This window comes from Microtus pennsylvanicus, chromosome 15, assembly GCF_037038515.1.
Source record: "Microtus pennsylvanicus isolate mMicPen1 chromosome 15, mMicPen1.hap1, whole genome shotgun sequence".
NCBI classification, from domain to species: Eukaryota; Metazoa; Chordata; class Mammalia; order Rodentia; family Cricetidae; genus Microtus; species Microtus pennsylvanicus.
The window spans coordinates 53,482,494-53,503,743 of NC_134593.1; the positions used below are offsets into that span (position 1 = coordinate 53,482,494).

At 40.6% G+C, this 21,250-nt stretch overlaps 1 protein-coding gene across 2 annotated transcripts in view; it reads right to left on the minus strand.

Annotated features, from left to right (window-relative positions):
* Klf12 (KLF transcription factor 12) overlaps nt 1–21,250 on the minus strand; it is a 377,546-nt gene that overhangs the window by 97,482 nt on the left and 258,814 nt on the right. For both annotated transcript variants that reach the window (XM_075949284.1, XM_075949282.1), the window contains exon 5: nt 17,453–17,588. In XM_075949284.1, coding sequence (XP_075805399.1) covers nt 17,453–17,588 — 136 coding nt within the window. The remainder of the gene's footprint in view (nt 1–17,452; nt 17,589–21,250) is intronic.

The window sequence follows — 21,250 nt, forward strand, 5'->3', positions numbered from 1 at the left end:
TGGGAAAGAGCTATGGATCATTTGTAAGTAGCATGTTTTATGCACAGTTGCAGAATCCCAAAGTACTGAAAGAGAGAAACAATACTCAGTTGTAGTAAATTTGTTTTTGTGAATGAAAGTAGGGGGATGAATGAAAAGGAATTTTATGAACATAATAACAAAAAGCTGTGTTTAAATAGACATTATCATCTTAATAGTTTCATGGCAACATCCCGCTTTTCTTGCATTATGTTTTAATTGAAGATTATACATGATTCAGAATCCACTGCAACTCCCAGCTCCTTGGAGACAGTATGGCACTTGGAGAAGCCTGTGCATATAAGAATAATACAGATTCCTGCTGGGTGGAAACTACTATAAGACTCCAGATCATTACCTGGTAGGACAGCTAAAGAGAAATTGATTAGTCTAAAAATATTCTATATGTTCGTCCATATGAGGGTCAACTCTGTGGCATACATGAAAATTAATGCAGACACTAGAGTACAGAGCAGATTTGGGGTTCAAACAATTTCCAACAGAAGTATGCACTGCTATTCACTATTGTAAACATTAGAAAGCAGGGACAGACTGATTTCTCACCCAGCATTTTAGCCGCCCACGCCAGACCTTCACTTGCTGTTATCCACGTGACTACAGGCACTTGCCTCTGGCACGTGCTGACCACGCATGCCTCACTCTGCCTGACGTTTAATTCAGTCTGGCACACGGGTGCTCCAGTAAGGTACTCAACTGTGCCGTTTTATGCGAGTGGACATGTGCGCGCGATAACTCGGGAAGGGTGAGTACTAGGTGACAGCCTCTCTCACCAATGGGATGGAGTACCGAGTGGTGCCAGAGATCCAAGGCTGGACTGTGTTCTTGGCACCACGCTGAGTCCTTACATTCGCTGCTTCAGGAATCTCATTTGTGGGGATCGTAAGCACATGCGCTAAAATGAGATCTGCTGTGATCTGTCTCCAGAAAGAAAATTCGAAAGTACAACGCAGTGTGCTTACTGCCCGGCAATTTATAAAACTGCAGGAAACTTGCATCTTTGCAGTTGTGCGATAAACGCAATTTCAAAAATAATTAAAATTTATCTGAATGAACCCTATACACTTCTGCAAAGCATAGGAGCCTTTGGGTACTAAAAAGCATTTTAAGAACTCCCTTGCTGACATCATACCTAAAACTTCACATTCTGAGAGTTTATAGTTGGCAAAGACCTTTGTTTGCCCATAGTAATAATAGCTTGGAGCTGCAAGCCAACTTTCTGGAGCAGAATTCCCTCCCTGAACAATTGTGTTCATTAGTAGCGTCATTTATTATTTATTATTGTGGCATGATATTATTATGCGCATGCCACGGTGTGTGTGGAGGTCAGAGGACACCCCCAAGTGGGTTCTCCTCTTCTCTAATAGGTTCCAGGGATCCGACTCAGGTCACCACGTGTGCACAAGGACTTTACCTGCTGAGTTATCCTGGTGCCCCTTATTGGTATTTCTCACACTTAAGTCTCTTGATGTTCTAACTGCCCCATTTAGGATCCACCGTTAATATTAAATATTCTGTGTCCATTTTATTTTATGACTAAATAAAACATTATATAATAGTTTAATTTTAGACACTAGCTTCTACGCTTCTTCATGTAAATTTCTGCATTATCGATTATTAAGGAACAAATGTGTACGTGTGGATCAAGCTGTGTCATATTGCCCACTCCCTGCCTAAAGGACACTATCATTTCCAAAGTCGCTGTACATCATGTGAACAGAGCAGAACACACCCGGACCACAGGAGCGAAGGGCAAAGGACACGGGCAGTCACAAGAAGTTATATTTTACCAAGAATTGCTCAGCTCTTTCATGCATGTTCACACTACATTACAGACTGGAACAGGATCTGAGAGATCAATTAGCATAATCTCTAAATTAAATTTTGTGGGAGGGACCAAATTACTGGGGTAACGTTTCAGGTCTTATTGCTTGAGTGTGACAGACCAGAATCCACTCCTCAGTGGACCCCTGGAAATGATTCTCCACCATATATTGGGAAAGAAGTTTCAAAAATTCAAGTACACAATGAGCTGTACTTGTAATAAATATATAAAATTTATATATTTAAAATATTCAATGGGACCGAAGAGATGGTTCAATGTTTAAGAACACATCTGCTCTTCCAGAGGACCTGGGTTTGGTTCCCAGCACTCACATAACCTACCTCACAACCCTATTCCAGGGGCTCTGACTCCTGCTTTTGGGCTCAGCAAACACTGCACACACATGGTTCAGATACAAACAGACCAGAATAAATAATTTAATTTAAAAAAATTCAAAATTGGTATGTAGAATGATTGCGTCATGATTGTCCTACGTGAGCCACAGGCCAGCAAGACCATTTGCTGTAATGTAAAGAGTGTTGCATCCTTGTATGTCGCATTTGTTTAACTCGGTGAAGCTGTGTGAGTGTGACTGTCTAAAACACCCGATTGGTCTAATATAAAGCTGATTGGCCAATAGTGAGGCAGGAGGAAGTGGGACTGACATGCAGAGAGAATAAACAGAAGGAGACATCTGGGAGGATAGCCAGGAGCAAAATCAGGAGGGGCCAGCCACTCACTCACTCAGCCAGATGTGGAGTAAGAAGAAAAGTAAGATTACAGAGGTAAGAAAAGGGAAAAAAAGACCAGAGGCAAAAGGTAGATGCGATAATGATAATCTAAGTTAAGAAAAACTGCTTAGAAATGAGCCAAGCTAAGGCTGGGCATTGATAAGTAAGAATAAGCCTTCGTGTGTGGTTTATTTGGGGCTGGTGGCAGGCTGCCAAAAAAAGTAAAGAGTAAAAAAACAAACAACTACACTCATTGTCTAATAAAAGCCACCGGATACCCTGAAGTTCCCCTTAAGAAGTAATTTCCCGAACTGAAATTCTGTCCACTGCTAGTGTGCCTTTCTGATCTTCTAATGAGAGCATTGAATTTTAATTCTCTTATTTGTTTATGTTTGGGAGTATGTGGTACATGCATAGCAAATGTGTGTGCTTGGCAAGCACAGATGAAACAAGGTGTAGCATGTCCCTCTCCATCACTTTCCTGATAGAGAGCGTCTCACTGAAGCTCAAGCCAAGCTGTGAGTCAGCAGGTTCCAGCCATCTTGCTGATCCAGCACCAGGATAGCACAGGTTCTGGTCTGTAGGTCTTACGATGACTACGCTCAGCTTATATCTATGTTCTTGGGACTTGACCTCAGGCCCTCAGGCTCCCTCACTGAGGTCTACCTCCAGCTCCGCCCTCTGACCTTTACTCTAAATATAATCCTCCTTCTATTTTTCTTTAAAAGGCATCCTGAGTAGAACGCAAGCTATACTTAGATTAACCTACCCATGTTCTGAGTTCACTTTCTCTTTAAAGAGCAGACAAAACTAAGTATCTTAGAAAAATAACTACATTAGACTGTAAATACACTCTGCTCTGCTTCTGGACATGGTGACCATAAGCTTATAGTGATCCAAGGGGACGTTTGCATTTCTGAATTACCCCTGGCTCTTGGGAAGAGGTCGATCTTACAATTCTGTTCATGGGTCATTTCAAAATTACCAACATCGGTATCTTAGAATGATTAGGTCTTCTACAAACAAAATGTGATGGTTGTGTATTTCTTTAAGCTCAACACTTGGGAGGCAGAGGCAGAAGGACCTCTGAGCTTGAGGTAGGCTGATCTATATAGCAAATTCAAGGACATCCAGAGCTACACAGACAAACACTGTCTTGAAAAACAAACAAACAAAGAAACAAAAACCCCAAACCAAAACAAACAACCAAAGCCAAAACCAAAACCAAAACACAAAGCTTTGGTAGTGTTTCGCCCCAAACTGGTTAGACATTAAAGACACTCCTGACTCTCATTCCCACACCCATGGTAATGAGGGATTATGCCGACCTTCCACACTGGTAATTTCATCACATACCCTAGGTGTTGGATACATTTAGGAATGCTTCATGAAAGCAGAACTTACTGTAATGGTAAGAAAAAGTGTAGCTCACTGTAACTTTTCTTTGAGGGTACACACCAAAGATATCTTAGTGAGCAACAGGAAATCAATTCTAGCATGTTAAATCATGCCCTCCACTTCACAGGCCGGACACAGGGTCTCACGTATGGCAGATGCTCTGGAAGCACCATGTGGATGACGGGAAATAGCGAGGTGGATTTCTCTCTGCAACAGGGTCACATTCCTGTGCTGAACAAAGAATCTCTCAGAGTAGCAAGTCCCCACGTCTTTCAGCCACGTTGGTGTGGAATTTTGCAATATGAACAACCAGGCAGTACCTACAGATATTAGAAGCACAGGAACCTGGAAGCTGCGTAAGAGACAAATTTCTCCCAGTGATAAAGATGGAGAGACTGGGGAGCTGTGAGGTGTGAGGAAGAAAGGACACAAAGGCCTGGGTACAGAAAGGCTCCGTGTCTTCAGGATAGAGCATCGTTCAGTCAACACCTTGGGTTTACAGCTCGCAAGCACTTGATCACATTGGAAGTTAAAATATCACAGGAAGTTAAGATACTTTCAAAGGCTGTGTGGACAAGAAGACAAAGATGTTGGAGCTAGAACGAAAATCAAACAGAGAAGAGGAGGCTCAAACGGCTCTGGTAAATGTCAGTTCTAAAATATCCTGATAGTTGACATTTTGTATGGAAAACATCATAATTTCTCTCTCCAGGAACATACTGGAAAGAAAAGGACAAGACAAATAAATTTATTCTTTCTAGATAAAAGGATTTTTAAAAATGTTCTTTGAAACACAATTATTTGAAGAACACCTTCCTTTGCCTCCTCTGTAGATGTTTCTGTCCTGCATGAATGACTGACACTCACAGGCTGCCAGTTTTTCTTTTCTCGTCACCTCCACAGGTTTGTTTCTACACCTGCTTACAGATCACTTTAGTCTCCTACTTAGTCACCACTCACGATCCTTCTTCTAAGTCAGTGGCATACTGGTTTGTAAGCAAACAGCTGTAAGTAAATCCTTACACCTAGTGACTCTTTCTTGCTAAGTGGGACAGATCTCTCTCTCTCTCTCTCTCTCTCTCTCTCTCTCTCTCTCTCTCTCTCTCTCTCTCTCTCTTTTGATTTTCAAGAGAGGGTTTCTCTGTAGCTTTTGGTTCCTGTCCTGGAACTAGCTCTTGTAGACCAGGCTGGCCTCGAACTCACAGAGATCTGCCTGCCTCTGCCTCCCGAGTGCTGGGATTAAAGACATGCGCCACTACCGCCCGGCTCTCTCTTTCTCCTTCAGAGGGATAGGGTGTGTTTTTTTAGTCTTCTCTAAGCCTCTAATGTCCTCTGATTAAATATCCTTTCTGCCTCTGTGTCTTCCTTGCAGAATTTCATTCAAAACAGATTCCTTGGCCTCTGTTTCTCTGAACCGAACAGAACCTTTGTTAGAGATACCTTGCATGAAGACTGTCAGTACCAAATATCGTCAAAGATGCAGCACTAATGCATGCTGCTGGAGGGGTGTAGAGGGATGCAACACCTTTGCACCTGCTTCTTCCCCAAACCATCAATTCCTCTCTTTGGTATTGATCTAAATGAAATGAACGCATGTGCCCACTGGAGAGCTGCATACAAATGTCCATGCATTCCTACATAGAGTCCCAAATGGAAGGCAGCCCCATGCTTATCAGAAGGGGAATGGATCAGTAGGTTGCACAAGAAGGATCATGAGTTCCAACCAGCCAGAGTGATAGAGTAAATTCTGCCTCAAAACACATAACTGGGCCACTGCTCTGGTTCAGAAGGAAAGTGCTTACTGACAAGACTGGTTTGAGTTTGGTGCCTGGGACCAATAGAGTGGAAGAAGACAATGTATACCAACAACTTGACTTTTGATCTACCTACCTATTTTACACACACACACACACACACACACACACACACACACACACACACACATGCATGCACGAGCACACACACACACACACCACAAATAACTAAATGCAATTAAATGCTTTAAAATTAGTTTCATATTAGCAGTAGATATTAGATACCTTGACTATAACAATAAATTTCATTTTTGTCTCTTGCAATTGTACTCATACACAAAAGACAAAACAGAAAAATTACCCTTTCCACCTGTAAAGTCGTGGAATTTTGCCAGAGAGATATCTTCTTCAAAGACTTAGATAACAGGTTCAGTTTCATTTTTATTTATATTTTGTTACTGTTATAGTCCGTAACCACATAAATCTTGAAGTCAGTGGGCGGGGGGGGGGGGGACACAGTAGTTGATGGTGTTTTCTGTTGCTGTGTATACCAGGAGAGGTTAGTCAAGGTTAATTGGGACTTACAGATGGAAGTTAACTGTTTCCCAGTCTTCACTCAGGCAGCTGGAATGGGTCTGTTGTCAGGCTCTTTACTAATTTTACTGTGTTATACTTAATGAAACATTTCCAAGAGTCAAAACCATGTCAGGATTTACAAGATGAAATTGAGACACAATAAAGACACCAGTTATTTTTGATCTTTAAAAATATATGTAACTGAAGAGTCTAGGGGGGGTTATGAGAGCCACCGGGACATTGACCAGAGTGTTAGCAGGATTTCTAAACCCAAGAAACTAAATTAGGAAAAGGAGTAAGTCTGTTCACTGACTTGCTGTCCTTGTCTTTCAATCATTTTAGCATCTTTGCTACCCTTCTCCCGAGTCCCTTATCTACCTAGGAGGAAGAGATTTCTGCTCTCATTGGCTTGGCCATGAAATTTTATTCACGTTAAGAGGGCTCCCAATTTACACAGAACTTTTTGACTTACTCTAAAGTTAAAAATCAGGTTGATTTAAAGAAACTACTTAGCTTCAAAAACCTAATTATATTCAAACTAATTTTCAAGTACACATAAGTTTTAATGTGTTATTGTGTTCTTCCACAGTGGGAGTAAAATAATATAATATTACAATTGGTACAAAATACACATTGGGTACTTTCTTGTTTTGTTTTGTTTTGAGATGGATTTTCTCTGTGTAACCAGCTCTGACTATCCTGGACCTCGCTTTGTAAACCAGGCTGGTCTCGAACTCACCGAGATTCACCTGCCTCTACCTACCAAGCGTGGGATTAAAGTTGTGTGCTACCACCACCCAGCTTGGATACTTTTAAAGCCAAAATTGGGAGCATTGCATTTTAATTTATGTTAATGTTTGGAATTCTTTTTCTCCTACTAGTAATTTTAATTAGACTAATCTGCAAGAGTCTTAAATTTTGCAGACATTTCTACTAACTGAATGTGATCTGTAGTCTAATTTCTACCATAAGTCACCATGTGTTAAATTCAGGTAGCTGATGACCAGCAGCTAGGTGATCTCGAAAAGGAGATGGAGAAAAGACCAAGTAAAATGCCAGCCTGGTAAGACTCACACTTGTTCAACTTTCATTTTCATACATGCACACACACACACGCATGCACACATGTGCGTATACACATACATATTTTGTTGAGTATTAGACCATCCATGAAAAAATATCTTTGGATCCTTTGCTTTCATTCTTTCATTTGATGCATGGAAATAAATGCATTCAATGGGGTTCAAGTGTATAGCACAGTGATAAACACGAGATAAAGCTATAATACCAGTACAACAGCTGTACCTCATGGGCAGCAGAAAAAATGGACACCAGGTCCAGCGCATTTGGAGACTGTGTCCTGGTGAACTCTGTCAATTTCAGCTGTGTTACTGTTCGGATTTGGTTATGTGCACTTTTGCTGAGTATACCAATAAATAGTGATGGATGGTTCTGGGAACTTCTAATGTGGCTTATTAATATTTAAACATTATTATTGAGTATTTGTGTCAACACACATAAAACGCATGAAAGATTATTACCTATGCTCTCTAGAGCCACTAAAAAAGAGTATGCGTGTAAGTATAAGGTACCTAGTTTGAGTAAATGTGCACTGGGATTAGAGATTGAACATAGTAGCAATAGAAAAACAACATGAAGTTCTCAAGTGTATTGTGTGAGCACATGAAACACCAATATATTTTCATTTGTGAGTGCTTAGAAATAAGCAACATATATCTATAAATTGTAAACAAATACTTATAAATTATAAACAGAGGTTAAAACAAATCACCACTTATAAGCAAGTAAGACAATGAATTCTCAATTCTGTTATGTAATCTGTAATCTTGTCACCAAACAAATGAATGGAAGGCTCGAGAGATAGCTCATTGCTTAAAAATATATATTGCTCTTGTAGAGAACATGGGTTCAGTTACAGTACCCACAGGGCTGCTCAAAATAATATGCAACTTAAATTCCGAGAGATCTGACACTCCTGTTCTGGTCTCCAAGGGTATCAGACACATACATGGTACACATACATACATATAGGCAGAATTTTCATATATAAGAAATAAAATTAAGTACGTCATTTAAAATGTATGAAGAGAATATATATATATATACACTTGTGTATACATATACACACACACACACACACACACACACACACTTGTATGTCTGTTCATGCGTTCATTTATCATTTTAAAGACAGACTCTCAATCAGCACATAGCCCATGCTGATCCCAAGCTACAGGCAATCCATTTTGTCAGTCTCTCCTCCCAAGTGCTGTGATGATTGGCACTAACCACCTCACCCTGTCAAACACCTGTCTTTAGAGTGCTTGATTTCTGTTAGTCTCGTTGGTACCTGCCTTTAATTCTAGGATTTGGGATGCAGGGGCAGGCAGATTTCTGTGGTTTTTAAGATTAGCCTGGTCCACATAATGAGTTCCAGGCAAGGCAAGTCTATACAGTGAGACCTTGTCTTGAAAAAAAAAAAAACAACAAAAGAGTCTTATATCAAATTTCAAATTGTTCACTGGAGAGTAATTAATTCACAGAAGAATAAGATAAGGCACAAAAAAATAGAATTCATCGCTAGGCTAAGCAAGGAAAGTTAAATAAAGTTGAGGGATTTTTTTTTAGCACTTCGCATAGTATACAAAATGTCAATCACAGCAGCAAGATATACAAATCCCTCTTCATAACAGAACATATCTGCGGCAGTTTTTCGGATAGTTTTTAAGCCTCATAATGACTCATACCCAGAAACTTCTGAAGAAAAGCTACTCACTGGAACTAAAGCAGCATCTTCTTAGGAATAAAAGTACCTAATGGCTACTTGAGGATAAATAATATATGAGCCACTCTGCAGGACTGCAGACAGCTTTGGCTCATTGGGGGAATCTTCGTACATTGCAGAAAATCAAATATAAGGTGGAACTTTTGAAAGAGTACCCTTAGGCAAATGTGTATTATTATTGAAATGACCGGCATTCATGATAATGGGGACATTTTTCCTTTCTTTGAAGCAACTTATATAAGTCTTTGGAGAAATGCCTACACGTGTATATAACTAGATTGCAAGATCCTTACCAAGGAAGCAGCACAAAGACAACCACAATTTGAAGAAGAAAATGTTTTGCATGATTTAGATGTGAATTTAAACAACTGGCTTACAGATTCCTTTAAGAGGACAGACCAACTTGGGGGCTGGGGATGGAGTGACAGAGAGTATAATGGCACAGAAAGGAAAGCTAGCATGAACGGAGACACTCTGGCATTCTCTCCTGATGGCGCTACAGGATCCATAATGTCAGAACCATCAGCAAGCCTCTGGAGAACTCTGTTGCTTTTGTGAAATCAAGGAATTAGAGGTAGGTTCTTCATTTGGTCACTGAGAATGACAGCTAGTCATTCCCCAGTGCTTCTGCCTTAGGAGCTCTGCACTTATTTCTTGTCTCTGGGCACTCTTCTTTTTAGCTCTCTGCTGACTTTTTCCTCACATCTTGTCCTTATTTTCTTTCTTTCTTTCTTTCTTTCTTTCTTTCTTTCTTTCTTTCTTTCTTTCTTTCTTTCTTTCTTTTTTCCTTCCTTCCTTCCTTCCTTCCTTCCTTCCTTCCTTCCTTCCTTCCTTCTTTTTTTTGTCAACTTTATACAGGCCAGAGTCATTTGAGAAGAGGGGACATTGGTTGGGAAAATGCCCTCCAACAGATTGGCTTGTTTTCAAGTTCACCACGGGCAGTGCTACTGGATGTTCCTGGGTGTTACACGAAAGCAAGTTGAGCAAGCCATGAGGAGCAAGTCAAAAAGCAGCATTCCTTCATGGTCCCTGTTTCAACTGGTGGCTTCAGATCCTTGCTGAGTTCTTACCCTTGACTTCTCTCAGTAATAGACTGAGACCACAGAGTTGTAAGCTGAAATTTAACCTTCCCCTTCCATGTTGCTTTTGTGACATTGATGTTTTATCACAGCAATAGAAACCCTGAGACATATATTCTTCAGTAAACTAGGCAAGACATTATCTGAGATCTTCCCTGCATATGCTACATGATTATACTGCCTCCCACCTCCACACTGCCAGGCTACAAAGTCTCTTTGCTACATCTGTGTAAGTCTCAACGTCTTCAGAACTGTCTCCCCCTACCTTCTCCACTTAAAACAAGTGCCACAAAATGAGTGATTAGTGTACCCACAACTTTCTGTTGTTCAGAACAGAACCCAAACAGGTACTGCATTAGTTTTGTCTATTGTCTGTGCAAAGAAAGCTAAGACATATTGTCTGACAAGTGAGTAGCTCCACATATTGAAAATGGTGTGTGTGTGATCTAATTAATAAAATAGAATTGATACTATGAGACCCTGTGTCCAGTTTTAGAGGTTGTAGTCTCCTAGGTTGTACAGTTCATATTTAAGGTGATATCTGTGGGACTTTTAGGGGTGCATAGTGCCCAGTCTGTGCAATCCCACCCAGTTTTCTTGAGATTGATGTCTGGAAAGCACATTGGTCGTGTTACTATCATAAAAAAAAAAATCCAGTGGTGGCTCCCCACTGTCAATGGTATGCATTCATCTTTCCCGAACTCAACCTTTCTCGTCCAGACTAATACTTGCTCTCTCTAGGCACCTCCATTGTCCATCTCGCCTCCTCATGGACTTTGAGCATCAGCCATGAAGAATTTCTGCATTCCACCCTGGGAAAGCTCTGCCATGCTCCAGTACGACATAGGTGTAGCTAGTATGTTCTCTCACGGCAGCACCTCAGTCTTCTGTCTCACTAGACTTTAGCAGTCTCGCATATGGGCACTATGAGTTCCAAATAGTCAAGAGCTGAGTCATTCACTCTATGTCCCCCACTAGGTGACAAAAGGTTGGAGAAATGAATGAAAGAATGGGCGAGTGCCTCGCCTAACGAATACATGCTCTAATTTGGTAATCCATTAAACTATTCAAATGGTAAGTGATTAGACAAACTTCATTGCACTTTTTATACTTAAAACTGTTCCAACAAAGCAGATAAATGAGACTTCAAGTGGACATATGGTCTCCATCTTCCTCTAAACAGTCAGAGAATGAGTTATGAAGTCATCACTGTTTTCTTTTCCAGTTGCAGCAGACTGGTGGGTTGATGCTAGCCAAGCGTGGACTTTAGACTTTAGTCTGAGACCATGCTCAATAAATCAGGGCTTTTTTTTTTTAAAACTTTCTTCAAGAAAAGAGCTGTCATACCATGTTTCCTGCAGTGGGCTGGAGTGAATACTTCCCCTCCTTCTGCATCAGCGTTGGCACCCTAGACAAGATGGTTGTGGTCACCACTGACAGCTAGTCTTTTCTCTAAATGTCTCAGCCCAAATGTATTCCTTAGGTGGGATTGGGAATTTTCTAGATCTTATTAGGCTTATTAAAAGAAAACATAGTTTCATCAAATACAGCCCGGGTCTGGAAGGATTCTGAGAGTGGAACTGAATAATCCAACCCTTAGCAAGTAGAAAGCAAGTGTGAGTTGGTGCTGAATTTTCTTCAGTGCCCAGTCCACCCACTCCTAGCAGAAGAGACGTACAGATTCTGAAACCTCCCAGTGGGAAAGGAAAAGCATCCTTTCATCCCTCATGCATTTCCCATCACAGCTCAGCAGAAAGCAATCTTAAAAAGAACGTGATGGGGGGGGGGTGTCTTTCACACGTCAGCATATATGCTACATGAAAACATACCTGAAATCACATTTCTTCCCAGCAGTAGCTTTTAAACTAAAATATAATAATGATAATGTTTATTTTAAAAGCACTCTAATGTTTTGAATTTTATTTCTTCATCTTTCAACACAACGCATGGTGCTGGTGACGATTAATCCTTTCACGATGTATCTGAGAAGTTACCTGACAGAAGTCTTTCCCCCTTAATGATATCCTTCTTAGAGTAAGAACGAGTTTGGAGAACGGATAGTTAGATCCCTTGTGCTGGTTCCTACTGGAGTTAGATCTCAGCAGCACAGGTACGTTAAGATAGCCACAGTAGAAAGCTGAAATCCACAGCATAAAGCAAGCCTTCCACCGCAACTGTCCCTTCCTAAAGGAAGGTGGTAGGGTTGCAAATGTCTTGATTTGACTACCAACTCTGTAAATGACTTCCTGCTGGACCCTTAAGGGGAGTGCAAACCTCTCTGTGCTTCTGCTTTCTTCCTCGATGAGATAAAGGCAGTACCACAGGGCAGATGAAATGAAAACTGTAAGAGTTCTTGGAGAATCTGCCAACTGTAAACCCTCGTAATAGTTTTCGTTTCCTTCCCTTCCTCGTCTCTAGTGCTGTTCTCTGGTGTGATTTAAAAGACATTAACAGAACCATCAGGAGGAAATTAAGGCAAGCAAGGCTGTGTTAACTCTTTAACAAGTTCGGAATGAGAAAAAAATGAAGAAAAAAAAGCAGCCTAAAAACACCAGCTAACACGCTTTCTTGAATCATTAAACACAGTTTTCTGGTGGCGTGTGGACTGGCTATGGGGAAGTTGGAAGTAAGCATGTAGTCTAAATGGAACTCTGTTTTCTCTTTTGAGGTGCACTTAGGCAAAAGAAGTAGCAAACACAAGTTTGTTTTTCTGAAATCTCTAAGTTGGTTTCTCTAGGAAGAGGCATTTCACAAAAGCATCTTAATAAGATGGGACACAGGAGACATCGAAACGATGGAAGTAGTGTGAATGGGATGGACAGAAAGTCATTTAAAAACTGTTTTATTTTAACAGGGACAGATGTCAGGATGCCAGTAAAAAACATCTTCATCTGCTTCCTCCAAAGCTTCGTCCTTCCCTCCTCTCTCTGGCAGAGATCATTCTCTCAAATCCTGTTCTACTTGCTTGATCCTGGGTAGGATTAAAATTTCTCAGGGGCGGGGTTCGGGGGGTGCTCTCACACGCTGCTCACTTACCCTGGAGCTTATGAAACATGCCCATTCTGTGTACATTGGAAGGACCAAGAATATTCAGAGTTTAGAGAAAGAAGAAAAAGAAGAAATGAGAGGATCTGGACAACCAAACCTCAAACTAAAAAGTTCACTGTTTCAAAAACACCAGTGTTGGTATAGAATTAGAGCTAATTATAACAATTTGCTTCTTTCTCTAAACACTTCTTTCAGAATTACGTTTGCCAAGCTGTCAAGGTGAACGACCCTATTTTACCATGGTACAGGGCCTGAGGGTTGAGACCCAGACGGAACAGATGCTCTACAAATGGTGAAATTTGTCTCTGTCAGAATCACCGCATACACAGCTGTGAACATCAAGAGAGTCTACAAGATAAACACAAGAAGGAGCCTATTTCTGAGGCATGCCCTGGTAAGTAGCTGGTGTTTGCTACTTAGTTAAATTCACTGACTGAGCTGATGGGGGGGGGGTCACGTTAGTCCATGGGAAGGTTGAGGTGTTCTTTTCAAGAATATGAATCAGTGTCTTCCTGGAGTAAATCCCATATAAATGGAGGCAACCGTGGGGTATTCCCTTTTATTTGAAGACACATCTGAATTTCTGTGGAGAAAATACATGCTGACCAACAACTTCTATATATCACATCAAGAAAAACAACTTTTTAAACCCAAAATTTAATTTGAAAATCCTCTTTAAAAAGCAGCAGAATGAATATTAAGGTTTATTCATTATATACAAATGCTAATAAGATAAAACATCACATTAAAAGTCAAGCTACACTGCCTGTGAATAAAAATTCCTGGAAAGAACCACACCTCACATTCAAGTGTCTGCAAGGCTGAATAACTCATTGGTCCTTTAGTGACTACAGAGAGCTTGGAATGCTGTAAGTCCAGAGCCAAATCACTTTGAGCCAAACTTCAGCCTTTCACCCTTATACTCTCCTCCATATGTGAGCCAACATTTTTGTGATCGACAGGCAAATCCTTTGGAATGTAGAAACAGAACCCCTGTTTTCATCAACCAAAAAACTAAGAATGCTGTCACGTACCATCTGAGGGCAGCAGCTGAGATCTCCCCACTCTGTTTTAAACTGCCTACCTGTACCCATCAATGCCCTTAGAAAGTGCATTGATTCATGACTTTGTTCATTCTGTTACTATAAAACTTTAATCAACCTATTATCAAGTGGAACAGGGTGACTTGAAACCTTTCCTGGGCTAGGGTCTGTCATATTTGTCTACAGAATAAACTGTGTCTTATCTTTCGTGAGATGAGATTTGTGTGTGTGTGTGTGTGTGTGTGTGTGTTTTCCTGTCAACATTGCAGTACACGAGGCCACACTGTATCCAGATGAATACAGAAGCCGTCTTGGTTTGCTTTCAATTTCTGTGACAAACATGACAGCCAAATGCACCTTGAGAAGGATGGGATTTATTTCAACTTATAGCTTATAAGTCCATCATTGAGAGAAGTCAGGGAAGCTCAAGGCAGGGTCTTGGAGGCAGAAATGGAAGTAGAGACCATGGAGAAACACAGCTCTACTGACTTGCTCTTCATGACTTTCTCAATCTTTTTTCTTACAGTACCGTGGAACATGGGTTCCATGTTCCAGCATTTCCCCAGTGAGCCGGTCCTCTCATTTAAGCCATTTATCAAGAAAATATCCCCACAGACTTGCCTATAACAAATTGGATGGAGGCATGTTCTCATTTGTGGTTCTGCCTCTAAGATAACTCGAGCTTGTGTCAAATTGGCAAACAACTAAGCAAGCAGGACAGGGACAGAGAGCGTCCGCTGGACACATCTGCTCTGCATTTCAGCCTGGTGTTAAGAGTCTTCATCAAAAGTCTGACACATCCTGGAGTCAATCTTTCTGAATTTCCTCCCCCTCGCCCATCTTTCTGCTCTCACGGCCAACTCTACATTGCAGCTGAAAAAGGAGATGCAGGAAAACCATAGGGTGACCTTAGACCAGGGCACCACTGCCCTATAACTGGAAAGACAAACCATGAACTCACTCTCTTACAGTTTAAAACTCATTCGTCTGCTCTGCAGAAAACTGATTTCTCCATCTTCCTCCCTGCATGCTTCTCCACCCAATAGTCCCAGAACAGGTCTACAAGCACAGAAAAAGGAAAGACCCTCAGGAATCCTCTGAAATCTTCTCCTTGTTTATATGCTAAACTGGTGTTTTTAATAGTGTGAGTTAACACTGGGCATCAGCTGAAGAGCAAGAAAAAAGAGGTGAAAGAGAAGGTAATAGTGAAAGAATTACAAACATCAGGAGTTCAAAAGAAAACAAGAGCAAGAAGACAAAGGCACAACTGAAGAAAAACATTGAAAATTAATGCTAACCAAAACAGGGAACAGAATTTTCTGTAATTTGACATGGATTGTATAATTCTGACAGCAAATTTTTTTTCTCTATATTGCTAGAAGTTTGTAAATATCCCTGTATTTGAGAGACTGTTTCACGGCATTCTGGTTGTTACACCCGAAGTATCTAAGTACTTTTAAATGCTTGCATGCAGAGTCCGACTTGAGGATGGTGTATTAATCATTGATGATTCAGGTATTCTGCAGCTTTCTAGGTGATAGACACTCAACGTATGCTTTACTAACCTTTTAATGAAAACACCAACAGGAATAATAAATCGAGCTCTGCTGAATATGCATACATGATTGTGAGAATATTTTCAAGGACAAGGACTTGCATTTTTATACAAAATCTTGCAGCTTGAAAATGCATCTCTCAAGCAGATCAAAGAGTTACCACTAATTTGTGGAGTCATACAAGTCGAATGTAGAAAAACAGAGCAGGGTAGTAGGTTACAAGAGATGGGATGTGGGGTGGAAAAATTTTCAATAAAAAGGTAAATTCATGATCTGTCATATCCCATGGTAACTAAAGTTAACAACACTGTCCTATATATTTGACATTTGCTAAGAAATAGCTCGTGTGCTGGAAAGATAGCTCAGGGGTTAAAAGAACTTCCTGGTCTTACAGAGGATCTGGGTCCAATTCTAAACACCTATACGATGACTCACAACTATCTATAACTTCAGTTCTAAGGAATCAAATGTTGATCCCATCCTCTGAAGATATCAGGCATGTACATGGTAGGTGGACTTACATTCATACATACATTCGTATAGCAAAGGACCCATACACATAAAATAAAATAAAAAATAGATCTTAAGGATCCTAAAGAGGAGCAACAAAAGGGACCTCGTGAAAGGATGGGCACACGAATTGAATGTGGTGATCATTTCACTGTCTTCAAGCCTATCGCATCCATAACTTGTACATTTTACACGCACACAATTTTGTCAGTTCTATCTTAGCAACATTAAAGATGTTATTGTACACACGGGCAAGCACATGTTCTGTTCTGGACAGAACACAAATGCCATTGTTAGAGAACAGTGTACGGAAAAGTACACGAGGACACCACAAGTTCCGTCCCACACGGAGACGACAACAATACAAATGCAGTTGTTTCCTGCAAGCAAAGATTGATTTCTTATTCTGTGGTCCAAGTTAAAGAAAACAAAGAAGAAAAAACTCCACCAGAAAGGTGCCTATGATTTCTGTCCTCCAGAGTCCTGACACAGCACCCTCCCAATTTAAATCTCCCATAAAGCTGTTCTGTAGTTTCCTATCAAAGCAACATAAGGGCGGACTGGAGAGATGGCCCAGAGGGTAAAGGCAGTATGTGCTTTTAACCAGGGCTGGCTGCTCACACAGAACTGCAGGTAAAGTCACCTCCAGGGGATCTGATGACCTCTTCTGGCCTCCACAAGTACTGCAGTCATGAGCATACACACATACAATTAAAACTAAAAATTAAAAAGCATTGAAAAGAATCACAATAAATACCAAGATAAAAATACTTGAAACATTCTATTGCCCTTCCCTTTGCAGGCAAGTAACGATGGCCATAACTGGACACCAATATTCAGAAAAGACCAAGGGGTCTTTGAAAGGATGTGCAGAGTTCTTATGTCTAACAACAAAACCCCCCACTCTTTTGAGACATTCCATTCTTTGCTACAACCTGCTCCCAAAGCATGCAGGCAAAACGGACAGCCACAGCCACACATGCTAGTTGAGATCCCGAATGCCGCGCCTGAGGAAGCAGAGAGGCTTCAAGTCCCATTATCCACCGATCACCTTGCAATGCTCATTGCATTCCGGGAATGCGGTACTTACTCTTGGACTGCTCTGGCTATGGAAAGGGCCGTGGATCCAGTTTCATTAACGCTATCTAAGGTCACATTTGGCAGGTCATCATCATCACTGTCACTTTTACTTTGTCTGGGAGATAGGCCTCGGGGGTCCATTTGTGCTGGGAAGAAAAGGCATATATAACGAATTAACATTAGTGTGCACAGCTGAACTCCATGCTGGACCAACGTCGAGCATTCCCACGAGCAGAATCCCGGAAACTCCTGGAATTAGTGCTTTATGCACTGACCGTTCACAGACATCTTTTCCTTGTCCCTGTGGTGAACACCATACCTGCAATAGATCCCAAGAGTTCCCTGTATGCGCTAGAACAAAGGTCATCAATATCAGTGAATTGTGATATTGCTGACGTGGAGTGGTCAGAGCTAATAACAGAGCTCCTAAGCAACCTGTTCCACCCCCTGGTTTCTCCTGCTCTCTTCTGTTGCCAGGCTTCCAGCCACACCAGTTTTCATTAGCGCTTTCCCTAGAGCATACAGGGCATGAGGCAGAGAAGGTATTATTCGCTTCACACTCTCATGTGAGGTTAAAAAAGGAACAAAGTGGGCATGATATTTTTTGTTTTTTCTTCAGTGACCTGTCACCTCGCAGTTTATCACTACTGCCAGTGGGGCAGAGCCTTGATTACATAAAAATGGCGGAGGTGGAAGCTCCAAGCATTTCTAATATCTGTTTACATGTGTTGCAAAGTATGCTCTCGTCTCTATCATGGCTACAGCCTTTTCAAAGATATTTCTACATATGATCCTCCTTCTGCTGCAGACTTGTCAAGGTAAGATGCTGATCTCCTGCTCCTGCTGACCAAAACAACCTGAGCATTTTGATGAGTAATTCAGTCTAAAATAACCCATGAATTTTAAAGTTAGATTTTCTGTCATTTTCCCCCTCTGTGAGTAGCTTTGGAAATCAGTGCCCGAAATTTCAAGTCTCACCTCCCTTAGAGAGAAAGCACACCTCCTCATTTGAAAATTCCCTTATGCAAAAGTCAAAATACATGATTCCAATCCAGAAGTTTACTTCTCAATGGAAAACAGAGGCTTTCCAAAACCACCGCTGTTAGCCAAGGAAAGCAACACGTACTTTGAAACAGGTTACAATGACATTTGGGGTACAACTCCATTTCAAATCAAGATTACAAGGGAAGTTAGGTTCGAGCATATTTAAAAATATGGTTAGAATGATATTTGGATACAATTGAGCAAAAAGATACCTTTTATTTTTCAAATATCTTTTTTTTTTGCAGCTATGCATTATGGACCCAAAAGTAAAGGCTGATATTTCACCATGTTTCATCCAGGAAGAGACAATTTGTGGTTGTCCACAATATTTACAGTGTGGCTGGAAAAAACTAACCCTAGAGGGTCTCCTCAGGCTTTGAACTGAAGAAACTGGTGGACGCTAGTGTAGATGACACACTTTCTCTCTCTAGGTCCATGCAAATAGAAAAGTGCTTTGTGAAATGATATTGCTTGTTAAATATTATATGAATTAATTCAAACACTCTACAACAGTCATCTTTAAATGTGGATAAATTCCTCATTGGTCTGCCCCAGAGATTTTGAGAGAATATGGAAATACTTTGCCTGTCAAGTCTTGAGAGGTAGGGTGCTATTGGGGACATAAGACTGTTATTGTCATATTGTAGATAAGTCAAGGACATTGCTGAATAGTCTATAATACTCTGAACACTCAACCATCCACACTAAAGAATCTATCACTCTAAAATGTCAACGATGCGAAGACTGAAAATTTTACCTAGAGAGTTAAGAGCTTAGACAAATGGGGGTTTTCTGTGAATAACATATATTCTGTGAATAATAAATGTTCAGTTGAATAAATGTGTCCGAGTTCCAAAGTCTCTGACAAGAAAATCCTGATACACATTGGATTACCTATATTCTCTAGCTTTGTCCTCAAATACAGCAATTCTTTCTTTTTAAATCAGAGGGCAGAGTCAAATTCGATTGGCCAGAATTAACAGCAGAGTTTTTGGTGGACTAAGATTAGGACAGAGAAAAACAGGATGGAATCAAGAAGAGCTTAGATTGATTCATTTGCAGGCCTTTTGATCTGCAGGTGTGGAGAGGCAGGTTCAGCTGATCGTTCCTCTGTTGTTCTTCGGATCTATCAGGTTTTAACCCCAATATCTGACTCCTGAGTTTTATTTAATAATAGAACGATATAAATAATCACTTCACCTGTGTCCAATGTGTGGCAAGATCAAGGGGTGCCTTTTAAAGCTACCATTTCTCCGAGCTCCTGCAGGTCACTGGCTTTTCTCAGTAGGGCTTTTTTCAGTATGTAGTCTCTTTCACAGCCACACTTGGGCTGTACATCCCAGCCCCAAATCTGCAGTCGCAGCCTCCTGCAGGGTCTCCAACAGCCTGAGGCAGCTGCCCATTGCCAGCTCTGTCATCCAGGCAGCTGGTGCTTTCCCATGCTGTGTCCTAGCCTCATGGGCTCTTCCTACACCATCACCCCACGCACTTTTCAGAGGGCTCACTGCTCCTCCACTTGTGGTGCTAGAGCAGCTGCAGATACCCTCAGGTTGGGTATGTAGCACAATGAAGGTCTTCAGCAACCCTGCTCTTGGCACCCTGCAGCGCCCAAAGTCCCTGCTTGCACAGCTGAGCACTGTCACTGTAGCTGGTTTCCCACACATACCTCCAATGTTGAAGCTATGGACAAACTGAAAAGTCAGCAGAGCAGGTGAGGCACCTGTGAATTCTTAGGGAGGCAATCAGGTTTTATTTCTTTTTAAGAATCTTTTGCAAATTAAGAATGGGAAACAATATCATGATACAGGGAGTTAGGACTCTATATAGTTCCACAAAGGAAGGTTTGAAAATTGAAAAATTAAATGAAGGGATAATCAACTTAGCTGGGATTGGCATAATATTGGTCAAATAAAATAAAATAAAGTAAAAATAATATTTTTAACAAAGATTGACTTAAGCTGTAAATAGAATGCTCTCAGATCAAGAATTTAGACAGATATTAATTTGATCTTTGCTAATTCAGAATGTAAAAGGGCAATTATTCCTTTAAAGGTAAGATCAGAACCTGTGGATGAATGGGTCCCAAATACTGATATTGGATCTCACATTTACGATTACTTTGATAGGAGAAGCGTTTTCTAAAAATTTTAAGAAAAATCAAAAGGTCAGATGTCTTAATTGCAGCAAACAAGATCATCAGAAAAGGGATTGTAGTCAAGATATTCTTAGAAACAATGTTTTTTTCTAGAGATAATCCAAATACTAGTATTCAAACTCCTGGAATGTGCAGAAGGTGTGGCAAAAAACAGTATTGGAATAATGAATGCAGATTAACATGGGACAGGCAAGGTAACCCTTTGCCAACAGGAAATGCCTTAGAGGGTCTCTCACAGATTTTAATTTGGTTCAATCATTCCTTGTCAGCATTCAGAAAACTCCACAGAGCAATTAAAAGATTTAATGCCTGTTGTTAAAACCCATAAAGCTCTAGATGACAAAACAGCTTCAAACAATAAAGTAAAATTTTCAGAAGAGACTATAAAACAAGTGTTTTGTCAAACTTCTATAAAAGATCAAAGACCAAAGCTAAATATATGAATAAATGGCATTGTACTTGAAGGTTTATTAGACATTGGCACAGATATATCAATAATTTCACCAAAATCTTGGCCACCAGATTGTTCTCCTCAGGAAGTAAATATTTAGCTTCTAGTGATTGGAACTTTATCTCACATAAAACAAAGTTCAAGGTGGGTCATATATA